Genomic DNA, 15387 nt, shown 5'->3' on the forward strand with positions numbered 1-15387 from the left:
GCAATGGGTTGTGACAACACGTGTAAAATGTTGTCTATCAGGAAGTTCCCCTGAGCCTAGGAATTCAGGGATTTTACCAGGTGTCATTTATGTAGATTTTCTCTGCCTAGCACATATCAAAATTCTAAACTCCCAGAAGGAAAGCATGTGTTTAGGATAAATTATATTTTTTTACAGTTTAGGCATAGTGAGCAACTCATTAGTTAGAGAATGGTGGAAACTCTACCCAAATCCAAGTTTCCAGGCATGAGCCATGGGCTAGCCTTACAAGCAGTCCTTTTTATAGATTGTAGTCTGCCTGTGTGGCTCAGTGGTTGAGCATCAACCTATGAACCAGGAGGTCATGGTTTCATTCCTGGTCAGGGCACATGCCCAGGTTTCGGGTTCAATCCCCAGTGTGGGGTGCAGGAGGCAGCTGATAAATGATTCTCTCTCATCACTGATGTTTCTATCTCTCTCTTACTCTTCTTTCCTCTCTGATGTCAATAAAAATATATTTAAAAAATAAAGATAGTAGCTTCATGTCTGCTATATTAATTCTGTTCTGCACAAAAACTAAGGCAAAAAGAAATGAAATTACTTTCCTTAAGATAATTTATTTTTTATTTATTTTTAATTTTTAATTTTTATATTTTATTGATTTTTTACAGAGAGGAAGAGAGAGGGATGGAGAGTTAGAAACATCGATGAGAGAGAATCATTGATCAGCTGCCTCTTGCACACCCCCTACTGGGGATGTGCCCACAAACAAGGTACATGCCCTTGACCGGAATTGTACCTGGGACCTTTCAGTCCGCAGGCCGACACTCTCCATTGAGCCAAACCGGTTTCAGCAAGATATTTAGATAGTAAGTACTGGAATCAAGTCTTAAGCCCAGCCTTTTGGTCCAAGTCCATACTTTTCCCACTACATGACATTAATCTCCATCAAATCAAGTACAAATGTTTTTAGTATGCAATTGAAGTGGTGAAATTAAGTGCATAGTTTCTTAAACGTGGAATGTTCAAGTGATTTTCTTCCTTTGCCTTTAATGTCTTCTTTCTCTCTGACCTATAACATTTGTAGGATAACATAAAAAATCTAGAATTGGAAGTCATCAATCTACAGAAAGAAAAGGAAGAATTGGTTCTTGAACTTCAGACAACAAAAAAGGATATCAACCAAGCCAAGTAAGAATAAAGTCATTTTAAATAATAAATGTCATATCAAAGTTCCTACTATGTATGAGGAGCTGTGGAAGAAGTAGAGAAGTAAAAGAGCCATATCCTGCACCCACAAATTTTAAACTTAGTTGTGGAGGAGAGACTTACACAAAAGAAAAGTTATTTAATTGAGATTTTTAATAACATCTCATGATGACAATAAAAGAATGCTGTAACACAGCACATGATTAGTAGACACATAAATTTCTTAAGCAGTAATTGCTTTAAGAGTTCAGAGGCAGGAAATATCAGTTTAGGCTAGTATGATCAAGGAAGGCTTTACAAGAAGTTAGCATTTGAACTGGATTTTGAAAAATTATCAGACCTACTAGACAGCAACAATTTATCCCTGCACTGATAGTAAATTAGTTTGTGAATAGAATTAATGTCAAGGCTAGTAAATGAAAAATCAATCTAGCCATTTCTTAGTTAAGAATGAAACTAAGATAGATAACCAGAATATGCTACTCCCTCAAACTTCTGCCTTATTGGCTATTCTATCTTCTTTTTACTCAGTGACTAAAATCTTTCTATTGAGTCTAAAGGTAATGTTTTTAAAAGTTACACTGAATGCTTACTTTCTATCTCATACTTATGTAATAACCATCAGAATTATTTCTTACAGCTAAAGTGATGTGAAATGGCTTCAAAGAACCATCCTTTTAACACATAGTGGTATGGGGGTTGGCGTGTATTGAGGCAATTGCATTGTTCTATACCCAAAAACAATTGTTCTTTGACTCTGTATTAAGGACCCATTATTGAGGCAATTGTGATTGTTTGGGTGGTATTCATACTTAAAGATGGCTATGTAACGGCCACCTATTTTATATGTATCAGGGTTGTGAGCCTGGGAGTCTAACATTATGTCTTTTGAAGTCAGGCTTTGCTGTTTCTAGTCTTCATTTCTACAACATCTGTGTTTAGGTTGAGTGAGCGCCGCCGCAAACGTCTCCAGGAGCTAGAGGGTCAAATAGCTGATCTAAAGAAGAAACTGAATGAACAGTCCAAACTTCTGAAGCTGAAAGAATCCACAGAGTGTACCATCTCCAAACTGAACCAGGAGATACGGGTATTAAACTTTATCCATGCATTTTATCCTACTGAAATTTATAAGCATAAGTGTTCTATATGGAATTATACTATAGAGGTGTTTTCATGTGAGAGAGTACCAGCAGGGTCATCATTTCAAGTGTATGAATCTCCACAACAGTTCCTTTTGCAGAACATTGTTCTAGTGGATGTCTCAAATCTGAATAACAAAACCCTTCTTTGACATTCAGAATTTAATGTTAGATTCTCTGAAACCAAAGGGAAAAAAATACTTTAATATTTAGTGGTAATATACTGACCACCTTCCATGATCATGTGGAATAATTTTGTAAAGTATTGCAAAACGACAAACACCTAGAGAAAAAATTCAGCTATTGAATGTTTAACTTATCTGCAAAATAGTTGCTTCACACTACTTGTACTAAAACCTTTAGATATAATGGTTGCTAGGTGGATTTGTTCTTGAGGATTAGTAGTTAATTCCTTGAAACTTCATTTATATAGCATGAATTTAGGACTGGATTTAGCTTGTAGGTACATTTTTGCTTTTATTGCTTCAGAGTGTTTATTTGTGTAGTCTATACTCAGAGAATCTGTGCAAGCACAGCAAGAGGTATAATAAGCTTAATCATAAAATCTATTGGCAGCTTTCTCAGCTTAGTTTTCTCTCTTAATGGTTAGTCTGTCCATATGCACATAACCTAGAGTAAATGCAGATGACTAATACTTGTACTGGTTTTTGTTTTTATAGGTGATGAAAAATCAACGGGTACAGTTAATGCGTCAGATGAAAGAGGATGCTGAGAAATTTAGACAATGGAAGCAACAAAAAGACAAAGAAGTAATCCAATTAAAAGAACGGGTAAGTGCCAGAGGGAAGGGTTACAGAAGCTGGATGGATGTGGGCAAAGGGGTGGGGGAATGGGGACATCTGTAATAATGTTAACAATAAATATAAAGTTATAAAAAAGAATAGGTAAGTATACTCCTCAAAGATAATAAACCTTTCTCTAGGCTGACTGACATGAAATCTTTTTATTTTATTTTAAATAATTGGTGTCTCCAAAAATGTGACACATTCATGAATTTAACAGCTATTTATTAAATATCTACTGAGTGCAAGGTATTATCCACTATATATACCTTGGAAAATATAAAGATGAGTGCAATAGGAACTCTGCCCTTGAAGAAAGCCTGGTATAAGGGGAATGTGGGACATACACATGGTTTTCACCAATATAAAGAATAAAGAGATCTGTGCTTTACAAATGGTCTAAAACAGCTGTCACCGACCTTATGGACCTCACGGACCACCAGTGGTCGGCAACCACTGGTCTAAAACACCAAAGTAATTAAGAAAGGGAAGCACACTTCTAGTTGGAGTGAAAAGACAATAGGTGAACAAGCCTTGAATAATAGGGAGGATTTTGTTAGAGATAAATGCAGGCATCCCAGATAGATGGGACAGCAGGAAATGACAACTTTGTAGACATATTCAAGGCATGACTAATTGTCCAGGTGGAATAGTAGTAAAAAATTCTATTGGAAAGACAAGTTGAAGCTGAATTGTTAAAGATCCAAGAAGTTTAAACTTTATTTTGTTAGCAAAGTAAAGATTTTTAAGGTTTTTGAGAAACAATGTGATATTAGCAAAGTACTGCTTTAGAAAGATGCGTATGGGAGTAATGTGAGACCAAACTGAAGTATTGAGAGATCAGAAGCCAGAACACAAGTTAAGACATTATATCACCCTGAAAGATAGTATGGGCCCAAATTAGATTGAGCAGCATTCTTAGAAAGCATACTGGAAAAGACTTTGATTTGGAGAAATTTTTAGAATTGGCCAGAATGTGATATGTTGGGTCAAGAAATAAGATTAGAAATACTTTCAGAATGGTAGATAGCATGAGGAGTTCTGTGGACTCAGTAAAAGAAACACAGCTGACAAAGTTTATAAAAACAACTATTTATAAGGTCTGGAAATTGTCCTAAGGGTATAAACCAAATAAACTATTATTCAAGGAACTCTACTAAATCTCAGTAAGAACAGCAAGAGTCAGTGGCATTTGAGCTATGACCAACTCCCTTCCCCGACCCTCCAGTTTCCATTCTATGGCTATTGTTTCTTCTGTTTCATTGCCTTCAGCTCCATGTTACTACACCTCTGTTTCAGGCAAAAGCAGCTAAGAGGTCTGTGTATCCCTTTTTCCACCTAGTTCCCACGTATAGGGTAGAAACTCTGCCTCTGACGCATAAAGCCAATAATACTGGGGCCTGATTGTCCCAACCCATCTAACCATAGTATGTCAGTTCGATGTCAGGAGAGGCAAGCCAAGAAAAATAGAGTCTAGTGCCTCAGCCCATTATCCAACTCAGAAGAGAAATGTTGCTCTAAGAAGTAGGATGCTGTGCCTGCCTCCAGATCCTGAGCTATGGTACTGAGGTTCTGCCCCGGGAGAGAGGCTGGACATAGGAATAGCCATAGGAATTCTGCCTTCCATAAGGGTACTGACTTCGTTTAGGGAAGTTAAAAACTGAAGGTTCTATCAACCAAGAATCTTATAGAGAGCAAAGTTTTCTTTCAAAAATGAAGACAAAATAATGGCATTCCCAGATAAACAGAAGCCAGATACATTTGTTTTTAGAAAATCTACATTACAAGAAATAGTTAAAGAACTTCAGACTGAAGCAAGTGATACTAACAGTAATTTGAATCTGTAAAAGCACACAAAAACAAAGAATGCCAATATAGGCATTATTAATATAGGTAATTCTAAAAGTATAATTATATATTACTTTTTTTTCTCACCTGATTTGAAAAGCAGTTGTATAATGTGTGTAATTATATCGATGGGCCTATAATAAATAGAGATGTAATATATTTTATAATAACAACATAAAGGAGCAAAGTTTTATTTGAGTAAGAAAATTACATCAAATAGTAACATTAATCTACAGGAAGAAATGAGGAGAAACAAATGGTAAATAACAAATTCTATAAACATGTATTTGCTTTCCTTTTAGCTCAGCTTGTTTAAGGAACATAAATTATATAAAGTAACTAGAGGCCTGGTGCACAAAGTTTGTGCACGGGGACGGGGGAGTGTCCCTCATCCCAGCCTGCACCCTGTCCAATCTGGGACCCCTTGTGGGATTTCAACTACCCATTTAGGCCCGATCCCACCTGTCAGACATCCCTCTCACAATCCAGGACTGCTGGCTCCCAACTGCTCGCCTGCCTGATTGCCCCTAACCACTTTTTTCTGCCAGCCTGATCACCCCCTAACTACTCCCCTGCCAGCCTGATCAATGCCTAACTGCTCCCCTGCCAGCCCGATTGCCCCTAACTGCCCTCCCCTGCCAGCCTGGTCACCCCTAACTGCCCTCTTCTGCTGGCCTGGTTGCCCCCAACTGCCCTCCCCTGCCAGCCATCTTGTGGCAGCCATCTTGTGTCCACATGGGGGCGGCCATCTTTGACCACATGGGGCGGCCATCTTGTGTGTTGGAGTGATGGTCGATTTGCATATTACCTCTTTAATATATAGGATAATTATAATAATGTATTTTGGGTTATATATTGACTAAAAATGCATAACAATATAACACACAAAAAGAAAAGAGAACAGAGCAATGCAGGAATAACATTTCTATACCTCACTGGAATTAAGTTAATAGAAATCTGAAGTAGATTCTGATAAGATATTTATTATAAGCACTAGAGCAATCATTAAGAATGTAACTCAAGCCCTACTTGGTTTGGCTCAATAGATAGAGAGTTAGTCTGCCAACTGAAGAGTCCTGGGTTTGATTCCTGTCAAGGTCACATGCCTGGGTTGCAGGCTCAATCCCTAATAGGGGGCATGCAAGAAGCAGCCTATCAATGATTCTCTCTCATCATTGATGTTTCTATCTCTCCTTCTCCCTTCCTTTCTGAAATTAAAAAAAAGTAACTCAAAAATATAGTGAAATAATCATTAAACTAATTACTATGATATACTACAAATTTTTTATACTAGTTTTCTTAATGTAAAAGAAAGCAGAAAAGGCAGAAAAAGCAATAAAGGAACAAAAAAGATAAAAGATAGAGGAAGGAGGGTCAAGATGGCAGTGTAGGTAAATGTACTTACCTCCTCTCACAACCACATCACAATTACAGCTAAAATAAAGTACACCCTTCATTCATAACTGCCTGAAATTTGGCTGAATGGAAGCCCTACAACTAGAGAATTAAAGAAGCCACAGTGAGACTGGTAGGAGGGGTGGAGGCACAGAACAGGCTGGTCCTGACACCAATGTGTGGCATGTTTTTGTGTGTGTGTGTGTGTTTTTTAATATATTTTATTGATTTTTTAAGAGAGGAAGCGAGAGAGATAGAGAGCTAGAAACGTCAATGAGAGAGAAACATCAACCAGCTGCCTCCTGCACACCCCCTATCGGGGATGTGCCCGCAACCAACGTACATGCCCCTGACCGGAATCGAACCTGGGACCTTTCAGTCCGCAGACCGACGCTCTACCACTGAGCCAAACTGGTTTTGGCTGTGGCATGTTTTTTATCGGGAGGGATATCTTGGTGACAGAGGTCTCCCATGAGGAGCAAGAAGTTGCAGCCCAACACCAGATCCCTCAGCCTAGATTCCAGTGCAGGGAAGAGAAGTCCCCATAACTTTGGGCTATAAAAACCAGTGGGGATTGAGGCTGAGGGAAATGGAGGGTTGCTAAGATTCCCAGGCAGTTCGTCTTAAAGGGTCCATGCACAGACTTGCTAGGACTCACTATTTCTGAACTCCAATACTGGGGCATTAGCTTGAAAGGATGAGGAACAAACAGGAAAGAACTAAATTGTCTGGCATCTGGTCAGGAACTGGAGGGCAACTTTCTCCCAGAAGAAATGCTGGCAGATGCCATTTTTCCATTACAGAGACTTCCCCACCACAGAGCTGACTGGCAGGTGCCAGATCTGAGTCTCCACCTGGCCCACACAGTTTGCCCAACCCTGGTGATTCCCTGAGGCCCCATCCCAGCCATTTTTCATCCCCACCCAAACTATTTTTTGTGGCTTTTCCATGTGAATGACTTGTCCTGGCTCAGGCTTCAGACTTTTCTAAAATCTCTCAAAAAAGTAGCAGCTGACTTCAGTGTGCCCCATACCTCTTGATAAGTGGCCACAGGCCTGACTAGCAGCAGCCTGCCAAGACTCACAGCTTGGCTTCTCCTGGGCACCTCCAAGCCTAACACAAGTAGCATCCTTCTGTAGATTGCTCTATAGCTCTTGCCAGGTGGCCCAAAGCAGAACACAGAAAGTAGCTGACTTTGCACCTCCCAGGAGGCCCCATAGCCAGTACACCAAGTGATCAGCTTCAGACCACACACCCTTCAGATTATAACCCTACCACATCTACAAACAACACACTAAAGGGGCAGACTCAATTAACACCAGAGCCCCACTGAAACAAGTCCTGCTCCATAGGGCTCTTCAACTATAGTCACAACTGGTAATAACAGCCAATTGGCCTGAGATGAGGGGTTCCATCCCTCCCAGTGATACCAACAGTAATAAAGGCTCAACTACAACAGGGCAGTGCACACTGTCCACACAGGAGTGTACCTAGAGCCCAGCTTAGGGGATTGGGGAGGCTGAACCACTGGGTCCTACAGTACACCTACTACACAAGGCCACTCTACCAATTCCAAGAGACATAGCAGCTCTACCTAATACATAGAAACAAATATAGTGAAGCAGCCAAAATGTGGAGACTAAGAAATATGTTACAGATGAAAGAACAGAAGAAATCTCTAGGGGGGAAAAACTAAGTGAAACAGAAACAAGCAAACTACTGGATACAGAGTTCAAAACAATGATTATAAGGTGCTTAAGGAACTTAATGAAAGCTTCAAGGAACTTAGTGAGAATTTACAGGGAATCTACAGTACAATAGAAGATGCCGAGAATCAAATCAGTGGTTTAGAATATGAGGAAGCAAAAACCACCCAAGCAGAAGAGCAAAAAGAAAAACTAAAAATTAAAAAATGAAGATAGTGTTAGGAGCCTCTGGGACAACTTCAGGAATACCAACGTTCTCATCATGGGCAGAGAGGGTGGGAAGGGCTGAAAGAGAAGATAGGTAGCAAGAAATTCAAAACCTATTTGAAAAAATGAGAGAAAATTTAACCTACCGGGTGAAAGAAATAGAATTATAAATCTAGGAAGCACAGAGAGTCCCAAACATGATGAAACCAAAGAGGCCTACACCAGGACATATAATTAAAATGCCAGTGATTAAAGACAATGAGAGAATCTTTTTTTTTTTTTTTTTTTTAATGATCATGGGTCATCATTTTTTTAAAAATATATTTTATTGATTTTGTACAGAGAGGAAGGGAGAGAGATAGAGAGTTAGAAACATCGATGAGAGAGAGTCATCAATCAGCTGCCTCTTGCACACCCCCTACTGGGGATATGCCCGCAACCAAGGTACATGCCCTTGACCGGAATCGAACCTGGTCCCTTCAGTCCCCAAACCGACGCTCTATCCATTGAGCCAAACCGGTTTCGGCAAGAGAGAATCTTAAAAGCAGCAAGAGAAAAGCAGTTAATTACCTACAAGGGAGCACCCATATGACTGTCAGCTGATTTCTCAACATAAACTTTACAGGTCAGAAGGTAGTGGCAAAAAAATATTCAAAGTGATGAAAAGCAAGTATCTACAACCAAGATTACTCTGACTAGCAAAGCTATCATTTAGAATTGAAGGTCAGATAAAGAGCTTCACAGTCAAGAAAAAGCTAAAGGAGTTCATGACCACCCAATCAGTATTACAAGAAATATTAAAGGGTCTTTTTTAAGAAGAAGGAGGGAGAGGGGGGAAAGGAAGAAGAAAGAAGAACAAAAATGTGAACAATAAAATGTCAGTAAATACATATCTATAAATAATTCATTCTAAAAATCAAAATAAATGAACAAAGAATCTAATGAACAAAATAAACTAATGAATTAAAAAGAACAAACTGATGAATCTCAGAGGGATGGGGGGTGCCAGTGGGAGGATATTAACCAAAGAACTTATATGCATTTATATATTACCCATGGACACAGACAATGCGGTAGTGAACTGCTGGTGTAAGGTGGGATCCAGGCAGATGGGGCAATGGGGGGGGGGGGAATCTATAATATTTTCAACAATAAAGATTTTTTTAAATAAAAATAAAATTAACAGAAGAAATTACAAACAAAAAGATAAAACAAAATGTAAGCTCAAAAACAAATCTAGTCATACCAATAATAGCATAATTTGAATAGATTAAACAATCTCTTCAAAAGGCAGATTGTTAGACTGAATTAAAAAATCAAGATCTATTAATATATACTATACACAGAAGACACATAATGAATTCAAAAATATTCATTATGTGAGGCCAGTATTAAGAAGCATGTTAATAGACACAAAAGAAACATTTGATAAAATCTTTTCATAATTAACAAACAAAAAAATAAGTAGAAAGGAACCTTTTCTAATAAAAAGGCATTTATGAAAACCCTGCAACTAGCATCATACTTAATGGTAAAAGACAGAATACTTTTCACCCTAAGATCAGGAACAAGACAATGATATCTGTTCCTGCCATTTTTATTCAATATTGTCTGGGAGGTTCTAGCCAGGGCACTTAGGCAAGAAAAACATATAAAAAGCATCCAGATTGGAAAGGAAGAAGCAAAACTACCTCTGTTAAGAGATGACAAAAAAATCCTAGAAAATCTAAAGAAAAACTATTAGAACTAATGCACAAGTTTAGCAAAGTTGCAGTATGTAAGTTCAATGTGTGAAATCAGATTTTTTTATACACTAGCAACTAACAATTTAAAAAATGAAATTAAGAAAACAATTCCATTTATAAAAGCATCAATAAAAATAAAATAACAATTTAAAAAATGAAATTAAGAAAACAATTCCATTTATAAAAGCATCAATAAAAATAAAATACCTGGGAATAAACTTAAAACAGTTGTAAGACCTAGAATTAATTATCTAAATGGAAAGATAACCCATGTTCATGGATGGGAAAACTTCATATTCTTAAGGTGGAATACTCTCCAAATTGATGTACAACTTCACAATCCCAATCTAAATTCCACCTGACTTGTTTGCAGAAACTCACATTCTGATCCTAAAATTCACATGTATTATAAATACAAGTGACCCAGAATAATGATAATAATTTTGAAAAAGAAGAGTAAATTTGGAGATGTTAAATCCATCACCTTTTTGTTAGTGTGTTGGAAATACTTTATACTCTCTTAGCAAATTTTAAATAATGCAATATAGTATTATTAACTATAGTCATTAAGCTATACATAGATCCCTAGAATTTGTTTATCTTATAATTGAAATTTGTACCCTTTGACTAACCTTTTCCTTATCCCTCTGTCCCTGGTACCACTGTTCTACTCTCTGGTTCTATGAGCTCGACTTTTAGATTCCGCATATAAGACATCATACAGTATTTGTCTTTCTTAGCCTAGTTTAAGTTGACTGTATTGTTGCAAATGGCAGGGTTTTCTTCTTATTCATGACTGAATAATATTCCATTATGTATATGTACCACATTTTCATTATCCATTCATCTTTTCAGATATCCCTTCAAGATACTGGTTTTATTTCCTTTGAATATAACCAATAGTGGGATCACTAGATTTTACAATAGTTCTATTTTTTAAAAAAAATTTTTGTTAATCCTCACCAGAGGATTTTTTTTATTGAGTTTTAGAGAGAGAAGGGAAAGGAGAGGGGAGGGAAGGACATTGATTGGTTGCCTCCCACAAACGCCCTGACCAGGGCCAGGGATCAAACCTGTAACCCAGGTACTTGCCCTTGACCAGGAATCAAACCTTCGATGCTTCAAGGTGGGCCAGCGCTCTAAGCACTAAACATACCAGCCAGGGCCTATTTTAAAATTTTTTAGGAGCTTCTTGTTTTCCATAATGACTATACCATTGAAATACTTTTTATTTACATTATAAAGTTTTATTTTATCTAACTGTCTGGATCATTTCTTCTAAGGACCGAAAGAGGCAATATGAACTGCTCAAACTCGAAAGAAACTTCCAGAAACAGTCTAATGTGCTTAGACGTAAAACTGAAGAGGTAAGAAATTCCAATCTGCTAGGTCAAGTGTATTGCATAGATTCAGGCAAAGTAGTATCCCTTAAATGAGCCAGTGTCCTGAGAAACTAGGGATGCCAATCAGTATTCAACAACCAAGAATACTCACCAATGATATGTTATTATTGATTTTAGAGAGAGAAGATGAGAGAAGGAGAAATACCATTGTGAGAGAGAAACATCCATCGGTTACCTCCCATACGCACCCCAACTGGGGATCAAACCTGCAACCCTTTGGTGTATGGGACAACGTTCCAACCAACTGAACCACCCAGCCAGGGCAGAGGATACCAGTCCTGACCAGCAATTGCGAAGTCTTGATCCCTGTTTATATGTCATGAACTATGAACAGATAACCTGATGAAGTGGTACTATCCAAATAAGGATATTTTTTTTCTAATTGGGCTTGCTTCTTTCTAAAAAGTCACAGAATAATATTATATGTGACATTTCTATACACTTTCAAGCCTGCAGCACTTCCTTGAAATGGGTACCTCTCTTTTGGGCTCTAAAGCAGTAACTGTTGACCAATATCCGCTTTAGAACCTAGCGAAAGTACACATTTGACATGGAGACCTATAAACTTAGTTCCTAGAGAAACTCAAACCATAGAATTTTTTATTTTTCTTTACTAATATGCTGAAAATTATGATGTTCTTCTTTTTACCTTTAAATTCAACATTACTGTGAGCCGTTTTTATTTAGGCAGCAGCTGCCAACAAGAGGCTCAAGGATGCTCTCCAAAAACAACGGGAGGTCGCAGATAAGCGGAAAGAGAATCAGAGCCGTGAAATGGGAGGCACTGCAGCTCGAGTGAAGGTATTGACAGCTTGAATTGCCTTTTCTTTTTTGTATATTGGAAAAAGGTGAACATGGGAAATAGTTTTCTTTTCATTTAGAAGTAAACTGTAAAATATGAAGGTCTGCCTGAAAGCCTTATTTCCTAAAGATATGAATATATGAATGGTTATTAAAGACCAAGAGTAGAGAACCCTTTGTATCCCTACCCCTTTTGAGGTTCAGTTAATTTTTTGACTTTTCTGTTGTGGTATAATTGACGTATAACAAATTGTACATATTTAAAGTGTACAATTTAATAAGTTTGTGTACAATTTAATAAGTTTAGACACAGACATGTACCCATGAAATCACCACAATAAAGATAACATAAACCTCCAACACAAATAAAACTTTGTGCCCCTTTGCAGTCCTTTCCTACTCCCCCATCTCAAGGTAACTATTAATCTGTTTTCTATAATTATATATTTCTTTTCATTTTCTAGAATTTTCTAAAAATTGAATAATACATTTTTTTCTGGCTTTCATTAAACATAATTAGTTTTGAGATTCGTCTATGTAGTTGTGTATTTCACTACTTCTTTTTTTAATCATTTTTTAAATTTTTTATTGCTTAAGGTATTACATGTGTACATATCTTCCCATTGCCCCCCCACTCCCATACATGCCTTCACCCCCCAGTGTCTTGCGTCCATTGGTTATGCTTATATGCATACATACAAGTCCTACGGTTGATCTCTTATCTCCCCCACCCCTCCCCAACTTTCCTGCTGTAATTTGACAGTCTGTTTGATGCTTTACTGCCTCTGTATCTATCTTTTTGTTCATCAGGTTATAATGATCTTTATTATCCATAAATGAGTGAGATCATGTGGTATTTTCCTTTCATTGCCTGGCTTATTTCACTTATCATAATGCTTTTCAGTTCCAACCAGGATGCTGCAAATGGTAAGAATTCCTTTTTGTAGCAGCATAGTATTCCATTGTGTAGTTGTACCATAGTTTTCTGATCCAGTCATCTGCTGACGGGCACTTAGGCTGTTTTCCCAAATCCTAGTTATTGTAAATTGTGCTGCTATGAACCTAGGGGTGCATATATCCATTCTGATTGGTGTTTCTGGTTTCTTAGGATATATTCCTAGAAGTGGAATTACTGGGTCAAATGGGAGTTCCATTTTTAGTTTTTTGAGGAAACTCCATACTGTTCTCCACAGTGGATGCACCAGTCTCCATTCCCACCAGTAGTGCACCAGGGTTCCTTTTTCTCCATATCCTCGTTAGCACTTGTCCTTTGTTGATTTGTTGATGATTGCCATTCTGACAGGTGTGAAATGGTACCGAGCTGTTGTTTTGATTTGCATCTCTTGGATAATTAGTGATTTTGAGCATGTTTTCATATGTTTCTTGCCCTTCTGTCTTCTTTTGAAAAGTTTCTATTAGGTCTGTTGTCCATTTTTAAAAATATATATTTTATTGATTTTTTTACAGAGAGGAAGGGAGATAGAGAGCTAGAAACATCGATGAGAGAGAAACATCGACCAGATGCCTCTTGCACACCCCCTAGCAACCAACGTACATGCCCTTGACCGGAATCGAACCTGGGACCTTTCAGTCCTCAGACCAACGCTCTACCGCTGAGCCAAACTGGTTTCGGCTGTTGTCCTTTTTTTTTATTGGATTGTTTATCTTCCTTTTGTTAAGTTGTAAGAGTTCCCTGTAAATGTTGGAGATTAAACCCTTATCTGTGAAAACATTGGCAAATATGTTCTCCCATTAAGTGGGCTTTCTTGTTGTTTTGTTGATGGTTTCTTTTGCTGTAAAAAAGCTTTTTATTTTGATTTAGACCCATTTGTTTATATTCTCTTCATCTTCCATTGCCCTAGGAGCAGTATCAGTGAAGAAGTTCTTTTGGCATATGTCTGAGATTTTGCTGCCTGTGGATTCCTCTAGTATTTTTATGGTTTCCCGTCTTATGTTTAAGTCCTTTATCCATTGTGAGTTTATTTTTGTGTATGATGGTCTAGATTCCTTTTTTTGCATGTATCTGTCCAATTTTCCCAACACCATTTATTGAAGAGACTGTCTTGACTTCTTTGTATGTTCATGCCTCCTTTGTTGAATATTAATTGGGCATAGTGGTTTGGGTTGATTTCTAGGTTCTCTATTCTATTCCATTGGTCTATATGTTTGTTCTTGTGCCAGTACCAGGCTGTTTTGAGAACAATGGCTTTGTAATACAGCTTGAAATCTAGTATTGAGATTCCTCCTACTTTGTTCTTCTTTTTCAGGATAGCTACAGCTATTTGGGGTCTTTTTTTTTTTCCAGATGAATTTTTGGAAAATTCGTTCTAGGTCTGTGAAATATTCCATTGGTATTTTAATGGGGATTGCATTGAATCTATAGATTGCTTTGAGTAGTATGGACATTTTGATGATGTTGATTCTACCAATCCATGAACAAAGTATGTTTTTCCATCTATTTGTGTCTTCCTCTCTCTATTTTTTTCAGTGTCCTATAGTTTTTCGCATATAGGTCTTTTACCTCCTTAGCTAAGTTTATTCCTAGGTATCTTAATTTTTTGGTGCGATTGTAAATGGGATTTGTTTTTTAGTCTCTCTTTCTGTAAATTCACTGTTGGTGTATAGAAATGCCATAGATTTCTTGGTGTTAATTTTGCATCCTGCTACATTGCCAAATTCATTTATTAAGTCTAATAATTTTTTGATGGAGTCTTTAGGGTTTTCTGTGTACAGTATCATGTCATGTGCAAATACGGACAGTTTTACTTCTTCTTTTCCAATTTGGATGCCTTCTTCTTGTCTGATATCAATGGCTAGCACTTCCAGTACTATGTTGAACAGGAGTGATAAAAGCAGGCATCTCTATCTTGTTCCTGTTCTTAGGAGAAATGGTTTTAGTTTTTGCCCATTGAGTGTGATGTTGGCTGTGGGTTTGCCATATATAGCTTTTATTATGTGGAGGTATGATCCTTCTATTCCCATCTTGCTGAGAGTTTTTATCAAGAAAGGATGTTGGATTTTATCAAATGCTTTTTCTACATCAATTGATATAACTGTGATTTTTCTCTCTCAATTTGTTTATGTTATTTATTACATTTATTGATTTGCGGATATTGTACCATCCTTGCATCCCCTGGATAAATCCTACTTGG

General features: G+C 37.5%; 1 protein-coding gene across 1 annotated transcript in view; it reads left to right on the forward strand.

Moving 5' to 3' along the window:
* The window catches only part of KIF4A (kinesin family member 4A), a 143095-nt gene that overhangs the window by 93966 nt on the left and 33742 nt on the right, over nt 1–15387 (forward strand). The window contains exons 16-20 of the mRNA XM_084869809.1: nt 1067–1170; nt 2131–2275; nt 3008–3118; nt 11315–11398; nt 12122–12235. Of these exons, the coding sequence (XP_084725935.1) occupies nt 1067–1170; nt 2131–2275; nt 3008–3118; nt 11315–11398; nt 12122–12235 (558 nt within the window). The remainder of the gene's footprint in view (nt 1–1066; nt 1171–2130; nt 2276–3007; nt 3119–11314; nt 11399–12121; nt 12236–15387) is intronic.

The sequence above is a fragment of the Pipistrellus hanaki genome (assembly GCF_964339955.1).
Source record: "Pipistrellus hanaki genome assembly, chromosome: X".
In the NCBI taxonomy this organism is placed as follows: domain Eukaryota; kingdom Metazoa; phylum Chordata; class Mammalia; order Chiroptera; family Vespertilionidae; genus Pipistrellus; species Pipistrellus hanaki.